This window comes from Cyprinus carpio, chromosome A21, assembly GCF_018340385.1.
Source record: "Cyprinus carpio isolate SPL01 chromosome A21, ASM1834038v1, whole genome shotgun sequence".
NCBI lineage: Eukaryota > Metazoa > Chordata > Actinopteri > Cypriniformes > Cyprinidae > Cyprinus > Cyprinus carpio.
Window position 1 is genome coordinate 17878516 of NC_056592.1, and position 20038 is coordinate 17898553.

At 33.9% G+C, this 20038-nt stretch overlaps 2 protein-coding genes across 2 annotated transcripts; both read left to right on the plus strand.

Moving 5' to 3' along the window:
- The first annotated feature begins 2039 nt into the window (after nt 1–2039).
- On the plus strand, nt 2040–7667 carry LOC109083234 (vitronectin-like). The gene is made up of 9 exons (XM_019098054.2): nt 2040–2200; nt 2290–2406; nt 5109–5333; nt 5422–5561; nt 5718–5874; nt 6392–6541; nt 6621–6852; nt 6939–7099; nt 7258–7667. Exons 1-9 carry the CDS (start codon nt 2146–2148, stop codon nt 7377–7379), a joined length of 1359 nt encoding a protein of 452 aa, XP_018953599.1. The 5' UTR covers nt 2040–2145; the 3' UTR covers nt 7380–7667.
- Nucleotides 7668–12482: 4815 nt separating this feature from the next.
- On the plus strand, nt 12483–19566 carry LOC109083231 (aldehyde dehydrogenase family 3 member A2-like). The gene is made up of 11 exons (XM_042711145.1): nt 12483–12757; nt 13912–14074; nt 14163–14394; nt 15769–15854; nt 16428–16636; nt 16722–16839; nt 16939–17080; nt 17196–17362; nt 17446–17545; nt 17681–17919; nt 18583–19566. Exons 2-11 carry the CDS (start codon nt 13913–13915, stop codon nt 18598–18600), a joined length of 1473 nt encoding a protein of 490 aa, XP_042567079.1. The 5' UTR covers nt 12483–12757; nt 13912; the 3' UTR covers nt 18601–19566.
- Nucleotides 19567–20038: the final 472 nt, after the last annotated feature.

A 20038-nucleotide genomic window follows, 5' to 3' on the forward strand; every position in this document is an offset into this window, starting at 1 on the left:
AACTGAAAACTAACCTGTTGTACTTCTCTAGAGGAATTTTATATTTCTACACGCGCTCTGGGTAGTAATCCGTTTCAGAGACAGCTGGTCTGTCGCAGTCTGTTCTCAGACCTACACGTCAAACAAACGTCAGGGTTCTCCCGAGGTATTCCGATTACCAGTATTACATGACATATCAATAACTCACTTGGACTTTAATTTGGCAGTGGCCATATGGACTGAGTCAAGATAATACTTTAAATGAGTAACTGCCTTGTTCCTGAATTTGGACTTTTATCTCGTTTTCAGTGACCCACTTATGGATTTTGACCTCAATAAAAGATAAAGTCTTTTCATTTTACATTATCATCTAATTTACACAAAGCATGTCTGTGCTATTTCTGAATTATAACATCTGGCAGAACATCAAGTTATTTCCTTAAAGGAAATATTAAGGAACTGAAGTGATACGAGTTATCTGAGATTCCAGTTTACTCCAGTACAAATTACTAATTATTTACTGAAATATCTAACAAGTTCCTTAATCATAATAATATCACATTTACATAACATTTTGATTGTTTTAAGCTACTTTAAGATTTGTTTAAAGTAACATTGATAAAGACAAGGTAACATTTCAGCTTATAGCCACTAAAATCAGATAATAATGACTGGTTTATAGGAATAATGTTGATCTTATCCCACAGTAGTTCATTTATAATCCTGTCTGTCTTTTCTAGAATTCGAGAAAAAAAAATAAACACTTAAATATAAAAAAACACAACACATAAATATAACATTTAAAGAAAAGGCTCAGATTCATTTATATATTTTGTCTGCTCTTTATTTTGATGAAATAGTAGCAAAACACATATTTACCAAAGTCTAATCCATTATTTTTCAGTTCATATAGTTTGCAAATTGATTTAAGAAAGAATGCAACATCATGTCATCACCGTCTGGTACATTTTGAATGCTAAACACTCTGTTAACTCAAGACATCACAGGTGAATAGGGAAAATGTTTTAATATCACCATGCTTCCCCTGTTGATTAGAAACAGCACATTTAGACAATTGTTTTGTATTACAAACTTTCTGTAATTTTATGTTTAAATATGCAACTGAGGCATTATCTAAATAAATATGCACTAATTTGCATACATTTTCAGAACAGAAATCTGAACATTGAATAAATTCAGTTTCACAATTCTTGTTTCATTTTGTTGATATATTAAGATATATATATATATAAGTTAACGGTTTTGCAGATTAGGGGATATGTATTTGTAATAGATATTTTTAAATCAGAAAATACTTTCAACAGCCAGAAATAAATAAATAAATACAATCACCATATATTTAGAAATTAAACAGATAAATCAGGAGAATGATATATAATTTTTTTTTCATAATATATGGTAGATAACAATCAAACTGTTTATTGACTTTTTGGTGTATTTAAGTACTGTATGTAAGTAATGTAGTGCAAGCACAGTAAAATAAAGAATTTAAAAAAGGAAAATTCAATAACAGAAATGACTGTGATACTAATAAGTTTATAATGTAGAGCAGCTAATGGAGATACAGTGTTATTACCTCCAATTATTTCAGCACCTTGGTCAGCACACCTGTCATATGAATCTGAGCAGCATTTTAAACATCTTTTTATACAAATACTTCCGTAGTGGGTTTGAAGACCTTCCTAACTATATCTCAAGGCTCTTATACATAAATGTTTTAAACAATCATCTCTAATTTGTTTCATTAGAAAATAAACAAACACAGTGAGTTGAGTTGCTCAGACAGTGAAATCAATAGTTGGCAGCTCAATAGTAGTTCAATAGTTTGTTTAGGCCATTTACACATTCCCACTTATTACAGTTATGCTCATTATTACCTGTATACATTACAGACCTGTTTGGTTACATCCCTGTTAAATTTTCTTAACTTTAAATCAACTAAAAGGTCTTAATCATAACATGAAGGATTAATGGTAACAGTAATCATTGATTTTTATTTTTATTTTTTTTTGACTAAACAAACAGGGTGGGTGACTTTTGGAGCCATCGATCGGCGCAGATGTCTGAGCTGTCCTCTGTCATTCTTTCACACTGGTGATTCTAGAGCATTTCAGGCACTCGCTGCTGACAGATGTACCATTAAAAATGAAATTTGGGATTTTATTGTGCCTTGTTTTGGCGACTTGTTTTGCTGCAGAGGGTAAGTGTACCACAAACTGCTTCATTTTAATTAAATTGTTAGTTTGTTCTAATTGAGCTTTTAAAACAAAAAATCACTTTTTTTCACAGAAACATGCACGGGACGCTGTCAGAGCTTTGATCCTACAAAGAAATGCCAGTGTGATAGAATGTGCAAGTACTATGAAAGTTGCTGTGAGGATTTTGACAGCATTTGTCGAACAAAAAGTAAGAACTTAATGTACATTCAGTAATAAATGTCTAACTTTTAATGATGCATTTTTATATTGTACACTATGGTAAGATTTTGTAATGTTTTTTGAAAGAAGTCTCTTATGCTCACCAAGGCTGCTTTTATTTGACAAAAATATAATAACAGCAGTTATATTATAAAATATGATTACTTTTTAAAATAGCTGTTTTAATATATTTTAAAATGTCATTTATTCCTATGATGGCAAAACTGAATTTTCATCAGTCATTACTCCAGTCTTCAGTGTCACATGATCCTTCAGAAATCATTCTAATATGCTGATGATTTGCTGCTGTTAATATTTTTATTTGAAATAAAAAAGAAAATATAACACTGTACAAGCCTTTACTGTCACTTTTGATCAATTTAATGTCATTCTTAATTAAAAAAATAAATGAAAAAAATGCTGACGCCAAACTTTTCAATAGCAGTGTATATTTATATTTGAATGTACTGAATGTAATGTTAAGTATTTATTTATTTACTATACAGTATATGGTACTTTCTACTGTCCTAGCTTATGAGACAACTATAAGTACGACACTCATGGGATGATTTCCAAGTGTAAACACTGGTTCTCTCAAAACATTGCTGTTTGTTTGAGCAGCTGGAACAGTCCTACATGACAACACTGGCTCATCCAGTGGTGTAAGTTTTGGGAGGGGCTTTCTGTTTTGTCTGACCAATGGCAGCTGAGGGGAGGGTTTGGTAAATCTGTTTACAATTAGGTTTTGCACAACTTTGGGCATTTTTGGCTCTGTGGACTTTACCCTGACTTTACTTCACTGTGAAATTAACTTTTGAAACACAATCAACATAGAATATACAACATATACACATACATAATGCAAAAATAAAGAAAAGAAAGAGAAACAAACATGAAAAACCAAAATCAAATCAACACAACAAACCTTTTTTTTCTGAAAAATCCAGAGATGTACTCTATCTCTGATTAAAAATATTGGCCTGAAGTGTCATTTGTTTATGAGGAAAATTTACAACTTGACTGGAAACGACGCACAATAAAAATATCCTGTTCACAGGTTATATTTACCTTGATTTTGCTTTGTTTTCTTCACACATCACATGTCTCTTATCTAATGTTTGCACTTCAGTGACACTAATTACCCTTGTGGTAATCAAGTACACTAACCTTTGATAAAACTTTATTACTAACACATTTGTTTGTTGTGGGGAAAATGACAACTGTGATACACTGAAAAAGTTATTTCATAATAAAATTATACATATTGAAATGTTTATTTCTGTCTTTGACATAGCTTTTCTTCTTTTTTTGTAATAACTGAACATCTATGACAAGAAAATAATATCTATACAAGGCTATATAAGATGTTTTAAGTTACTTTTAAGTTTAAGTTACTTTTCATTAAAATCAACCCCTAGGACACATAATATAAAGTGTCTGAAATCCAGTTTGGTGTCAAAAAGTGCACATTTCACTTTTAAAGGAATAGTTCACCCCAAAATTTAAATTTGCTCACCCTTAGGCCATCAGAACAAATTTGAAAACATTTAGCATTCCATCACTTGCTCACCAGTGGATCCTCTGCAGTGAATGGGTTCCGTCAGATTGAGAGTCAAAACAATTGATAAAAACATCACAGTAATTCATAAGTAATCCATTCCAAATGTCTCCAGTCCATTGATTAACATCTTGTAAAGTGAAAAGTTCCATGTCTGTAATAAACAAATCTATCGTTAAGATGTCTTGGTGAAGATAACTTCAAACCATGGCTTCCAGCTAAAAATAAAAGTCCTCTATCCAGAATACTGCTTTATTCAGGGAAAAATGGTCTTTTCTGAATCAGGAGAGAAATATGCACAGATCTAGCAACATTAAAATATTCTCGTCACTTCATAACGTTACGGTTGAATCACTGATGGCAGATGGACTATTCTGACGATGCCTCTTTTCATACAGACATTAAAGGGATACTTCCCTGAAAAATTTTGACCTTGACCCTGTTATTTATTTGGCAGTAATATGGGACAGTCTCAAGCCTCCCATAGACTGCCAATAAATTTTCATCCAGGAAATGAAAATCATCATTAAATTGTCAGAGTTCCAAAGATGAACGATTTTATTCTGAGCAGTACGGGGGCTTAAGTGCTCCACAATGATATAACATTTTAATTTATTTTCATTTCTGGGATGGAGTACAACCACTTTAATGGATGGACTGGAGTCAGAATTGCCCAAATGGTGGATTACCGAGGAGAGGACTGTTGAATAAGGATTGTTTGTCGTGTAGGCAAAAAGTATGTTTTCATAACGTTACTGTTTGGCTCTCATTCTGATGATGCACCCACCTTTCAGTCTATGGGACAGCATTATCTTAAAGGATCCTTTTGATGGCTTTTTGGTGGGAGCAAGTATTGATGGACTGGAGTCATGTATTGTGTGTTTTACCACTGCATCATTCTAGTCAACTGTTTGGCTCTCATTCTGATGGCACCCATTCACTGCAGAGGATCCATTGGTGAGCAAGTGATGTAATGCAAAATTACTCCGAATCCTGAGGGTCAGTAAGCAAAAGGTGAGTTTCAGCAAGTTTTCAATTTTGGGTAAACTATTCCTTTCATGTCTTCTTAATGAAAACATAACCAGACATTGTGAAAATCCTGTACTAATTTAATGTTTTAACTTTTTCCTCAGTTGCCCGTGGTGACATGTTTGATGTGCCTGAGGAGGATCTGACCTCTTCACTGTCACTGGCAGAAGAATCAAATGTGACAGCCACCACCGCTCTGCCCCTTACCACCACAAGTTTCCCTCCTACGTCTCCTACAGCTCCACCTGATCCAGACGCCGTCACCTGTAGCGGCCGCACCTTTGACGCCTTCATGCAGTTGAAGAATAGTTCAATCTATGCGTTCAGAGGTGAGTTAAGAGGCTGAATTCAATCTGTATGCCTTTTTCACAGTTCAGACTGACTAACTACACAACACCGTCTTCATTTGTGTTCTAGGGGACTATTTCTTTGAGCTAGATGACAGATCTGTCATGCCTGGGTATCCCAAACTCATCAAGGATGTGTGGGGCATTTCTGGTCCCATTGATGCTGCTTTCACACGCATCAACTGCCAAGGAAAAACATATATATTCAAGGTCTGTGCATGTGAGGTTACATATTAAGGGCTCATTAACGCTCATTTTGAAATCCAGATTAATTTTTTTTTAAATACATTTAAAATAAACAATCTTTGAACCAAGCTAAAATATTTAGAACGTACTACTGATATTCCACTGCATGCTGAATCTCAGGGTAACAAGTACTGGCGTTTTGATGGTGATGTCTTGGATGAAGATTATCCAAGAGACATATCGGTGGGCTTTGAGAAGATTCCAGATGATATTGATGCCGCATTTGCAATCCCGGCTCCAGGCCATCATGGGAGGGAAAAAGTGTATTTTTTTAAAGGTATGTGAAAATCAAATGAAGGTTGTAATAGTGTGCTGCAAGGATTATTTATTTTTGTAGGCCAAAACCAGAAACAAGTTAGCATTTTAGCACTTCTGGTTCCATTGTCTTGAAGTCATTCGGTTGTTTGAATGGGTTTTGTAGTTAAATGCCTGAAATAAGGTCTGTGGTGAACACAAGCTTGAGATATTTTCACATTTTATTCAAGACATGCTTGAACAAAATACACCAGTTATTGGTGATGTTGAAGTCAAACGACCACGGTGCAGTTCATTTATAGCCTATATTTAGCTTGTTACTTCTGGTGATTATATTTAGGGTTCAAAATTCATAAAAGTTATGTTAACTTTTATGTTCATTATGTTATTATGGTTACAGAGCCAATGGAAATAAATCATATTGAGTTTGTCAAGGGAATTGGGGTGATAGTAACTTTTGGGTTGGCCTACAAAAATACATCTGCAGCACTTTATAAAACAGATTTATTCAATATTTAATGTTTCCTTTGCTCCCACAGGAGACCAGTACTACCAGTATGAGTTCAAACACCAGCCTTCCCATGAAGAATGTGACCGCATGACCAAATCCTCACCCTCGGTTGCCTTCACACGTTATACAAACATGTACTGTGACTTGGATAATATGTTTGCTCTGCTCTTTCAAGGCAGTAAGTCTGTGTAGATATGTTGTTCAAGTAGGGGGTTCAATAAATGTCCGGTTTGCTGAAATATTCCCTGTCCACCCAGTTCAGGGGGATCACAAAGGGCCACGTTTTATTTCCAAAGACTGGATTGGCATCAAACCTCCCATAGATGCAGCAATGGTTGGCCGACTGTACGTAAACCCTGGTCCCTCACCATCTCCAGCCACCAGCCTGAGCAGAGGCCGAACTGGACGGAGAAAGAAGACTAGGGGTCGAGGAGCCAGAGTGAGCCGTTCACTGTTCTGGGAAGACTTTGGATTGGACTATGAGGAAAGGTTTGTTAATTACTGAGGTTTGTTGAGAGGACATTTGGACAGTAGATGTATAGATTATACTGTATATATAAATGTCTGTTATATAGGTATTATGGAGCAGAGAAGCGTGGTAAAAAACAGAAAAAGGGCCGTGGAAGACGTCCATCTTTATTTGACATGAGCTATGATTCAGATGACTACATAGATCATGTGGAGATCGTTCAAGAGAAGGCCAAACCTGTGCAGAATGTCTTCTTCTTTAAGAAAGGTACTTCAGACAAAGATAATGTTCTGTTGATTCTCCTTTTAAGGTACATCATTAAAGTTAGTTAATTAAGTTTAGTGTGTAAGTTTTGCGTTAATAAAACATATTGTATTTGTAATTTTTTCAATATTCGTGTTAATATTGTGGAATTTCTCCTGTAGATAAATACTACAGGGTGGACCTGCAGACCAAACGGATTGACTACGTAAACCCTCCTTACCCAAGATCCATTGGCAAATATTGGTTGGGATGTAAAGAAAAGGATTTGTCAGAAAAAAGATAAGAAACAAGGTTTTCATATTTGAGTTGAAAATAATGATTTTGACATTATTGCTAAATTAGAAGTCATTTATGAGGATTGATCATTACTATCAATATTATAGTTCTCTAAATATTTCTGATGTGTCATTACAGTAATATCTGACAATAGTTTTGCATGCATTAGGAGAAAGCTTCAAATTACCTTATTACTATGATTCAATAAGATACAATGATCTCGTTTGAACTTATGAACTGTTCTTGTTATACCTGTAAGTTTAAAAATACTGAATAATAATCTGTGCAATCATTATTGTGTTATTTTCTTAGTTTGTTATGTTTTGATTCATGCAAAACATCAAACTTATTAAATATAGCTGGTTAGCAATTTATAATGAGCAATAGATGGTGCAAAATATTTTTTCTAATCTTCGTTCAAAGATTATGCTTATGCTGTTATGCAGAATTTGTTGTATAATCTACAATAAATTAACATTTCTTTATTAATTTAATAATAATTTATGCAAACTGCATGCCTGAATATAAGAACGCTGGTTATTGGCCAGTTATATTATATTATATTATATTATATTATTATGAGGAATCTATTTTTAAGGAACAAATTTTTAAAAAAGTATTTGTTACCTGAGTTTGATAAAAATGCAAAGAATGGCGCATGCTTCAAGGAAGGTAAACATACTCCTGTGTAATTTTTTCCCCTAAGATCATAAACAATAAAAATAAATGGGAAATATTTTCTCATGAACCTATAAGAAATTATGAGCTTCAATCTACTATTAGCTATATTTTAAAACAAGCTGGTAGGTTAAGTGTAAGCTTAGTTATATACAGTAGATAGGGAAGAGGACGTTCCTCTGAATTCACGTTCTTCAACTCCTATCTGTCCCAATGACAATAACATCCTCTAGTGGAACAAATGAGTGTGGCACTCATAAAGAGCGGAAGTCTGGCCATTAATATATGAGGGTAATTGAGCTATGAGTGAACAACACTCCAACAGCAAAAGAAAATGCCATAAACTTCTGAATATATACAGTGATAACATTCAGCCTTAGTTAGTTCCAGGAATGTGGGCAAATTTCTGCATTTTAAATACCCTTTGCCTCCATCAAACTTTGTAGTTGTTGGAATAAATATTCTTCTCTCTTGTAGTCCTTCTAGCACTTTTCTTGAGTTGCAACATGTAAAATATTAGCAGGCAGGAAAAAACAAGCCTATTTAATAATTTTAAGAGCCCTCAAAAAGTAAATCTGACACGGTTTAAAAAAAAAGATTTTGTAAGAAACACAGATACTGTTAAAATTGCTGTCAATTAAGAAAATGCTTTTGGTAGCAAAATGGTGTAGTTACTACATTTACCAGCAGTGGCTAACCGGCCCATACTAACCAGCTAAACCTGTCACCCTTGCTAACGACTGTGTTTGACACGTCAAAGTGCACTCATTGTTTAGCACCCTGAGTAGATGCACATCTGTGATACAAGGTTAAGTTGTATAGTAAACTTAGTAAAGTTTAATGTGCAATAAAGGGATAGCTCACTAAAAAATCAAAATTCTGTCATCATTTACTCAACCTTGTGTCGCTCCAAACTTTTATGAATTTCTTTCTTCTGCCGAAAACAAGATATTCTGAAGAATGTGAGTGACCGAACTGTTGACGGTAGCAACTTTTTCATCAACTATGAGTAAATGATGACAGAATTTACATTTTTGGGTAAGCTGCCCTTTATGTGTTGTGTTACTAACATAATTTGCACATATCTGTTCGAACCAACAGTTCACACTTCGCAATGCCAAGTTTCAAGTTAAAGCTAGAACACAAGCAAGTGATATCCTTAGAGGGTTGTTCTGAATGGCTAAAGTCTCTGTGATAACAAGAGATCATCTGAAGAATGCTGATAGCAGCATTTCACATTATAACGCTTAACATACTTTCACATTAATATTAACTGATGTTAACCAGAGTAAGATGGGGTAAGATGACCCCCCCACACCTTAAGTTTCTCTCTCTCTCTCTCTCTCTCTCTCTCTCTCTCTCTCTGTCTTGAGACGGCATGATATCTCATATCAACACTTTTGATGAGTGGCTATGCTACTTTTTTTTATTTTTATTTTTTTGTCATTTTTCCTATAAATAGTGATCTATGAAACTGTATTATGTTGAATAAAAAAAGTTTTTTAGATTTTGCTGTTTTTGTCTGAGCAGTAGTTTGGGGGCTTCGCTAATGTACTAGATTTCTCTAATACATAAAATAAGTAAGCTTGACCAAAGTTCTTGTGGGCAGAAGAATTTATTGAAGGTAGCAGTGTAGCAGTTCTTCAGCAGTGATGTTAGCATGTCATCCTTCAAACAATCTTAACCCAAGGTACTGTCTGTGAGACCAAACCTTTATACCTGGTAACAAATGTACTACAAACAATACAATAACACCCTGTGGAGAGCCAATGATAGTGTAACCTCATGATGACCTGATAGGACCTCTCCCATGGAGAGCCCATGGTGCACTGACCAGATGTTGACCTAATGGGCTAATTACATGGACCATTTGTGCCACACTTTTGTAAACCGTTTCAGTTGGTTGCATCTGAGGCACAGTCACAATGTAAATGCATCTGACTAACAATACACATCATCTTTCAAGTTGTTCCCCAGAACTGGGACAGAAGGCCCCAAGTGCCATGTTGTTATTAATATTATTATTATTTTATTGTAATTAATTAATTATTCAATTATTCAATAAATTAGATTTCAGACATGAAAACCTATAGATTTATTGAATTAAATCATTTAATACATTTACATTTATAGTGTTGCTATTATGACATATCTTCAATTCAAATATGTGCAATTAAATATATAAATATTAATATGCCTGTACAGAAGTCATAGCATAAATTTACCCTTTTAGGGATTCTCCTTTGTTTTTCATCGGTTATTCAGTTATTTAACTAAATCATCAAAATACAAATGAGAAAATGTTTCTATTTATTTCCCTTATAATATATTCCATCATCACCCTGCACATGCTAAACACATATCTATAAAAGTTACAATTTAAAAGTAAGGGTGCATTGGTCTGAAATGGATATTTACCCAATGAAAATTCTGTCATCATTTACTCACCATTATGTTGTTCCAAACCTGCCAAACCTGTGAGTTTCTTTCTTTTGCTGAACATAAAAGAAGATATTTGGAAGAATGTTGGTAACCAAACAGTTTGCAGTAGCAACTGACTTCCATAGAATGGAAAAAACTAATAATACTATGGAAGTCAAAGGCTACCGGCAACTGTTTGTCTACCATTCTTACAAATATCTTCTTTTGTGTTCAGCAATTCATTTCAGTATTCTGATACTTCCATAAACTTAAAAAACTGTGTAATGAACCAAAAAGTTATTTTTGTGTGTGTCTCTATTCTCAGTGTATGAGTGCATATATGCTTGGTATGTGGGAATGTGTGTGTTTGCATTCATACATTTTCTTTGCAATGGATCCTCTGTTTTTTTCCGGCTCCCGGGGCACAGTACTGACACATTGGTGCTAATGACATGTCATCACAGCTGCGTTCCTCTCCCTTCACAGTCCGCAAACACCTGAGGCCGTCTTTTTGTTTGATGTGGAAACATCTACCATTTATTCTGCCAGTTTGGGGAAATATTGGTGTTTGGCCAGTTTTCATACTTTAGAGGTATAGAGCTACTGAGAAGAATTTTTGATACAAAGCCAAAATTATGCCTCAGAGATCCACCTGAAAGAGAAGGAGCTATGATAGCTTATGCACAGATGCTGAGGAACTGTTTTCATGGCTGGTGAAGAGAAAATGTGTTAAATTAATAAAAAGTTAAATTCTACATGTATACAAATAAAAACAAATTATTTCAGGTTTCATATTTTTGATATACAATTTGTGCACATTGTATATTTGTCTGCCTGATCCTTTATCACCATGTAGTAATTCACTTAAAGTTCTTAATACCTCTTTCCTGTTAAATGTGCCATACATTTTTAAGACATCTGCATTTTTGTTTTTCAAAAATGTAATTTTCTTTAAAGAATTTCTATGACCACATAACTCTAGAATGTAACAACAAATTTATGTAATCTGGATTATGTAATCAGATTCCAAATTTTTATTTTTATATATATATATATTTTTTTACTACAGTTACTTTTTTATTTATTACATATTATTTACACAGTAGCAATACATTATTCATAATTTATTGATTCTCCCTAATTCTTCTTTTTCATCTTTTGAATTTAACTTTTAAAAATAGGCATAAATTCATAAAATCAGGTGGATATAATTACACAGAAAATTGAGAGGCCATACAGAATTTAACCACTGGATTTACATGAACCATTTCAAGAGTTTTTTTTCAACATTGCATCAGCTAGCTTACTGAAGAACACATTAATTATTATTTGAATTATCATTCAGTGCAAATGTTATGTTCATGTTGTTAATTACAATGAATGGAATATATTTTCTTTCTCTTTGTATATTTATCAATATGCTAAAAGATTATCATATTTAAATCAATGTGGTAAACGAGTTAGGTCAAAAGTAATCTAAAAGTAATCAAAAAAAGTCGATTATATTACCTAAAATGTGCAATGTAATGGATTACGTTACTAACTACAATCTGTGTCATGCTATTTGGAATCAGTAAGGAACTACAATATGCAAACAATCTCCCCATCACTGGACAACACTGCTAAGAGTGACTGGCATGAAAAGTGACCAATTAACCTGCTGTTTGCTTTCTGACCACTTAAAACATAGATGACTTAAGTCCAGCAAAAAGTCTCAATGATTAGCTACCATTGCAGATTTAAATGATTTAAAATGATCATCAAATCTTCTGCTTTGTAGTTTCTATACTGTCTGATTAGTATCACACCTTACAATATTGTAAATTTATTTTTTACACATTTAACCCTATTGGTTACATTTGTAACAGAAGTTTGAGGTGTTGCTGCTGGGTTAAATTTATAATTTGCAATTAGCCAAGAATAAATCACATGGAGTGACTTATATGTTTTAAAAATATTTTAGACTATAAAAGAAGATACGTGAGATTGAAGCATGATTCTGAAAGTGTTACATCTGACGCAGTAACCCAAATGTAACGTAGCCTGCTCTAATTCTGTCAGTGAATGTTTATTGTACGTAAATACACTGCCTACGGACTGGCTTTAAAGCCTTGTGACCACGCCCTCCGACGAAACTCCGCCCCCTCCGCTTGCGTATCTACTGTTAACGGAACAGTATTGTTTAATGGTTACGATCGTTCAGCTTGACTGCTCTATCTGATCTGGACGCTTCATCCTCAAAAAATATACAGCGAAAGGCTTGGACGCACTGTGAAATAACTAAAGGTAATGTTCGGAACTAAGGCTTTTTGTTGTCATTCTCGAAAGCGTATTAATCGATTTGGCTCCGACCGCAGCGATGTCGCGAAACAGTAATAAAAGCAAGAGCTTTTTCATCTAATTTCTTCTTCTGAGATTCCAGCCTGTTATAAACGTGTAATTGCAACTGCGCATGGCAATGACACACTAAGAATCTTAACTATATATAATCGTATCCGGGAGAGAGTTATATAAGACCCTATAAACCGCATGGGCGGCAAATACATAATTTCATTGTGTTTCTGCATGCACGCACTGAATGACGGTCTCATATTCCGCTATGTGTGCGTTGCATAACTTCTAACCTACTGTGCACTGCTGCCAAACTGAAATAAAGGCTGTCACGTGACTACACCTTTTCCTAACTTCTATCTATTTTTTATTTTAAGAGTAGTTATTTGATAATTTAACTACTTGATAAATAACTATTAGTTATTAGATATTTATTATTATATACTAGTATTTAGTATGCTATATACTAGAATGTATTTCAAGTAACTACTACAATAATAATATTAGAATTACAATATATTGTTATTATTTTAAAACTTAATAATAAAAACAATTATTAGCATTATTAATATATTAATTAATTATTTTGATCATTTGTTACACTGTAGAAAAAAGTTACCCACTTAACTAAAAATTAAAAAATAGATTTTTTTTGTAAATAAAGCTGTCAAAGTTGCAACCTGCTGCAATAAGTTAATTGCACTTTTCCAACCACTTTAAGTTTAATTGCTCATAATAATAATAATAAAACTGAGTTGACACTCTGAAAGCTCATAAAACTGAGTATAAATTACAATTCTATTGTTAAATCCATAGAAATAGAGATGTGGTTATGGCATGATGTTGAAAACACTTTTAAAGTGCAGAGACAGCCATGTCATAATGCAAAGTTTTAAGTCATGAGCTGTCATATGATTTCTGATATAGTGAAACAGTTTTGAAAAGATTTGTTTGCTCCATCATTCACTTTTTAAGGACTCAGATGTCAATCAATTATAGATCTTATACTTGGCCGGGAGCACTTATAATATATGAGATCATTGTGTGAAGTTTACCTAAATGTGACAAAAGTGCAACCAGAGTGAAATGAATGACTTCTCCTTTCACAGTATGTCTCGAGAGCAGAAAGCAGTGGATCGTGCCAGGAAGGCCTTCCTCACCGGCCGGAGCAAATCACTGGAGTACCGCATTACCCAGCTAAAAAACCTGCTGCGTTTTGTCAAAGAACGACAGATGGAAATTTCAGAGGGTCTCAAAAAGGATCTCAGAAGGGTTTGTGAAACATCATCTTGTGTATTGTTCAGTTCCTATACATTGTTTGCTAATGTAACTGATCTGGGCTTTATATATCTGGTGACAGAGTGAGTGTGGAACTCCTTTGTATGAAACTCTGGGTCTGGAAAGTGAGATTAACCTGGCTGTGAGAAATCTGAAGCAATGGGCTGCTCCTCGACCTGTGAGCAAGAGCATGATGACCATCTCAGACCAGGTCTACATCCAGCCGGAGCCTCTGGGAGTAGTGCTGGTCATTGGGGCCTGGAATTACCCTTGGGCTGTCACCATCGGGCCCCTTGTAGGGGCTATGGCAGCAGGTAATGAAGGTTACATGAAATGTGCAAAATATTATGACTAGAGCTTACCTGAAGTCTTTATGTAGCCTATAAATATATCTTGAGGACTTACGTATATGGTCTTAAAGTCTGACACCACTGGTTTGGCATTTTTCTGATTTAATGTTTTTTTATATATATATATATATATATATATATATATATATATATATATATATATATATATATATATATATATATATATATATATATATATATATTATCAGTTTAACAACCATTTTGCTTCAATAATAGCAACACTCAAGCTGCATGAACTCCGCTAATTTTTGCAAAATCTGATCATCATCTTATTCAAAACTAATAAAATGTGCTTATTTATTCAGTGACCAAAATAGTCAAGAATTTTAAATATTTCTTAATCATTTACACCAAAAAATCTGTATATTTCCAGGTATGAATTACAATTTGATTCCCAGATTTTCATTTTAATCCTAGGCTTCTGAACCCTAGTGTATGTTCCGGAACATTTTCCACCAGCTTCAAAACATTATATATGAGACAACATTATATATGTTTATGGTGTGAAAAAAATAAATAAATTTTGTAACATGAATAAAAAGCACATTTAAGGATTTCCGTGTTACTGAAATACAATGTTAGCAATTGCAATTTTTAATTTCAACTAGTTGCCAAGACAACATTTCTTATTTTCATTTGTTTAACTTAATGTAGTAAAATAACTTAAATTGAAATGCACAGCTATATAGACATATTCAAAAAGAAAACAATAAAAATGACAAAACACTACAAAATTACTAAAATGTTACCTAAAATTACAATGAAAACAGAACATATCAAAAGTAATTAAAAAACAAATTAAAAATATTAATATAAACTATTATAACATCTCAGTGATACTAAAATAATGCTGCACTGTACTTTGTCCTACTTATGTTTATCTGCTTTGTGCTGACAGACCAAAGTACAAAACTGTTCCTCTGCTTCAGTCCCTTTCAACAACGTTACCAAAAAAAAAAAATGTGGTAAAGTTCAGAAGGCATGTAAATGACTTAAGGCAAGCAATCTTTATTTGCAAATCCTGCAATTTTAAAAGTTGTTTACTAAGTAAAATGTCAGGTTTTGTATATTCCATATATATGTTGCTTTTACTGTATATTTGCAAGTGTAGAAAATTAAAGTATTCACCACCAGAGTTGAAAGTATTTTTTATTTGAGCTCCACATTATTATCTCTAGATAATATATATAGAGCTCTATACTATTATTATAGAACTCTGGATTTACTAGTAAGTTTACCTGTAAAGATGTAGAACAGTTGTTATAATGTAACATACTCGATAAGAATATTGTCATACAAGTAATCCTGTGTTGGCAGGCAATGCAGCTGTAATCAAGCCATCTGAAGTCAGTTCTCACACTTCCAAAGTAATGGAGGATCTCTTACCACTTTACCTGGACAAAGTAAGATGCCTTTTTTTCATAACTTTCTGAATAAACACAAAAAGGGTTTTCACATCGTGCTTAACTCTGGGTTATTGTCGTTCTAAACCTCATTTTTAACCCCGGTTGTAAATTTAGAAGCTGGGTTTGCGCCACTTTTTAACCTGTGTTTCGGGGGAGGGTTAGCAGTGTTTTTGCAATGTTAACCCCACATTGCAGAGCTACATTTTTACAGTGTGAAACGATGTGGTGTTAGAATGTTACTGTTAGATGGTTAACAACAGACTGTGTCATATATTCATGTGCTTTGGCCAGTCACGGAAACACAGCAAATTGCATAAACAGTGAAAAAGTGCCAAATGCTAATGGAAAACACATGAATTGCATTGAAGAAAGACCATTTTATTCTTACCTTTAAACTCCGAAATATATTGCTGATTGACAGTACAATCAGCAATATATTATGCGAGGATGCGCCATGCTAGAGCCATCATGTAAACTCAGTGACACTGACACAAAAAATATTAATTTCTCAGTTCATGACCTTTAAATAAAAAGAAATAATAATATTTGAATTCATGATGTTGATCTCAGGAGTTGTATCCTGTTGTCACCGGCGGGGTGACAGAGACCCAAGAGTTGCTCAAGCAGCGGTTTGATCACATCTTCTACACTGGAAATGGGACAGTGGCTAAAATCATCATGGAGGCCGCTGCTAAACACTTAACCCCTACCACTCTGGAACTGGGCGGAAAGAGCCCGTGCTACATCGACAAGAACTGTGACCTTTCCATTGCCTGCCGGTCAGTCGATTCAGAATGAATCCTTCATTTGTACGCACTGAAGCTGTAAAATGATTTTGAAGACATGTTCTCTGTGACGTTACAGGCGTATTGCATGGGGGAAGTATTCAAACTGTGGTCAGACCTGCATTGCTCCGGACTACATACTGTGTGACCCCAGCATGCAAGACAGAGTGATTGAAGAGATCAAGAAGAATATTAAAGTACATATGTTCATTGTTAATGACAGTTTTGGCCTGGTAACAGCCTGCAAATATAAAATGTCTAATGGGCTAAAACATACTTTCTTTTGTGGCATTTAGGAATTCTATACCGAAGACCCCAAAAAATGTCAGGATTACGGACGCATCATCAATCAGCGCCACTTCAAGAGATTGATGGCATTGTTGGATGGCAGCACTATTGCTGTGGGGGGTGAAAACGAGGAGTCTGAGTGCTATATTGGTATAATTTAGCTGCATTTTTAAGTCACAACAAGCATTTTATTTGCAGTTGCAGCAATTTATTGTTTAATCAGATTTATAACTCAACATTTTATTCAACATGCATTTCCTCACAGGTCCAACAGTTTTAAGGGACGTGAAGCCGGATGCCAAGGTGATGCAGGAGGAGATCTTCGGGCCTCTGTTGCCCATCCTGACAGTTAGCAGTGCAGATGAAGCCATCAAATTCATCAACCAGAGAGAGAAACCCCTTGCCTTGTACATCTTTTCTTCAGACAACAAGGTTTAAAGTGATTTTTTGTACCCGATATAAAAAATATGAAGTATTACTTAAGACAATTTTACAAAACTGTCCTTTCATTATAGTTGATCAAGCGTATGATTGCGGAGACCTCTAGTGGTGGAGTGTTGGCTAATGACTGTTTGATGCACTTCTCAGTAACCTCTTTGCCTTTTGGTGGAGTTGGTGAGTTCTTTTAATGAAACATTTTCCTTTTATATAAATAGGACAGTAATTTTGACCTCTGAGAAAAGCTGCAGAAGCATACATGACATGCTGTGTTGTGTGGACTGTAGCTCAGCTCTTTGGCTCCCCCTGCAGGTAACAGTGGGATGGGCCACTATCATGGCAAGTACGGCTTTGATAACTTGAGCCACTTGCGTGGCTGTCTAATCAAACAGTTGAAGATGGAGGGGGTGAATAAGATGCGTTACCCACCACATACAGCAGATAAGCTGGGCTGGGCTCGCTTTTTCATCCTCAAACATGTCGACTTCGGCAGCCTGGGTCGCATGGCGCTGCTGGCTCTGATGGCCGTCTTTGTTGCAGTGATTTTACAGGTAACAGATAATTATACCCATGTGAAACATTTTATTTTAAATACATGACAGATTTTCATTTTAGATATGTGATATGTCATTTGTTTTCGGCAAAATACAGAAGTTTTTATAAAAATAGAATATTTGTATATAGACATTTATGTAATATTTTAAAATACAGTATAGATATTAATATAATATTTATATTTAATATAAATTATATTAATATACATATAAAATGTATTGACAATATTATATAATATATATATATATATATATATAAATACAGAAATTCTAGTATGATTGAAAATACCAATGTTTAATTAATAAATATTTTAATAATATAATAATACTCAGAATAGGCAATTATTCCTCCAAGTATATATTATTCCTTCAATATAGTTCATTTTTATGACAATTTAAACAGGGATGAATAAAATATAAATATATTACTGTATATATATAGATATATATATATGATTTTAAAATATTTGTATAATTTTATAATATTAACATGTTTTTAATAATAAAATATTAAAAATAGTTTTAACTAAAAATAAAATTAATTTCAATATCACAAAAGTGCTTATCCAATCAGATATAAAAATCATATGAGGCTTTCCTGACAGACTCATTTTTATTTTTATTTGTATTATTATTATTATTTTTGTTGTTGTTTTACAGAGATACTTCACTGACTAAGAATGTGAATAATATGAAGAAATCTTACCTCCACCCTGAACACACAGCTGCACAAGGCCTTGGGCAGACGAAGTGCTGCTTCCCTCCTTTGCCTTAGTTTTATTATCATGGCCATGATTCATTTCAATCATTATGACAATGCTGCATTTTAGGTCATTGAAACTAACATATAATTTTAACACTAATTATGATATATATCTGGAGCACTTTCATCAGTGTCTGTTTTAGAATACACTCTTTTTTATGATGCTCAAAGACCCTTGTCAGGAGTCCATCATGTCTAGGATGTTTTTTAATGAAGGTCTCTCAGAATAGAATGATTTTGTTTTCTTATGCACATAACTTATAATAAATGCTATTTTGAATAAGAAGTCCAGCATTTTGAAGAAATGCACATTTCAGAAGTCTAAATGTAAGTTTTGTGAAGCGTTAAAAGGTTTGTGCTGCAGTTATGTGGTTCAGCCGGATTTATGAAGAATTGATTCATGTGAAGAAAATATTATTGTCTGAAATACAGAATATATATATTTAAATGAATTGTTTATTCAAAAATGAAAATTGTGTCATCGTTTATTCACCCTCATGTTGTACCAAGCCCGTATGTATTTCCCTTTTCTATGAAACAAGATGAGGACATTATATTTACGCTGCTCTTTTTTTCATGCAATGCAAGTGAATAGGTCTGCAACAACATGAGGGTGAGTGCTAAAATTGGGTGAACTATTCAGTGAAGAAAGCAGTCCAACTACACCATATATGTAATATGTTTCTGATAATATTCCTACAGTATACATGACAACATTTCACTCTATATACGCTGAAATTTTTGTTCCATATCTGGAGGTTTCCACATTTCCATTAGTCCTTACATACTGTATATGTCTTATAATGATTCCATAGATACAGAGAGACTTTTATGATATACAGAAATAATTTTTAATGCAACAATAAACTTGTTTTTACACAGCTGCATGTAAAATTTCTGGTTTAATTGTGTAGCTTTTGGCATCTCACTGACTGTATATCAGGTGCAAGAATGATTGTCATGTTTGTTATTGCTTCTCTTTATCTCTTTATCTGGCTCTTTGTTGCCCTGCTACACAAATACACAAAAGCTCGCGTGTGCTCCTTCTCTTGGTTGACACCAATTAAATGTACTGCTTTTCTTCGGCAGACTGACAGTTTAACTAAAATGAATCATTTTTCAAAGCAAACAAAAGCCCTTTTCATTTACTCATCACAGAATAGAAGGGTTTTTTGAGTCGCAATAAAGCATCAATGCATCTTTCACATCTAAGTATACTACTAAACAAGCTCTGTGCTTTTTACTGCTGAAATGGCCTACAAGGAGTCTAAGGTCAACCTGAACATTCCTTTTTGGAACGAGGAAATAAAACTGGTTCTACGGCTTGAAACCTGTTTCGATGAAACTGTCTAA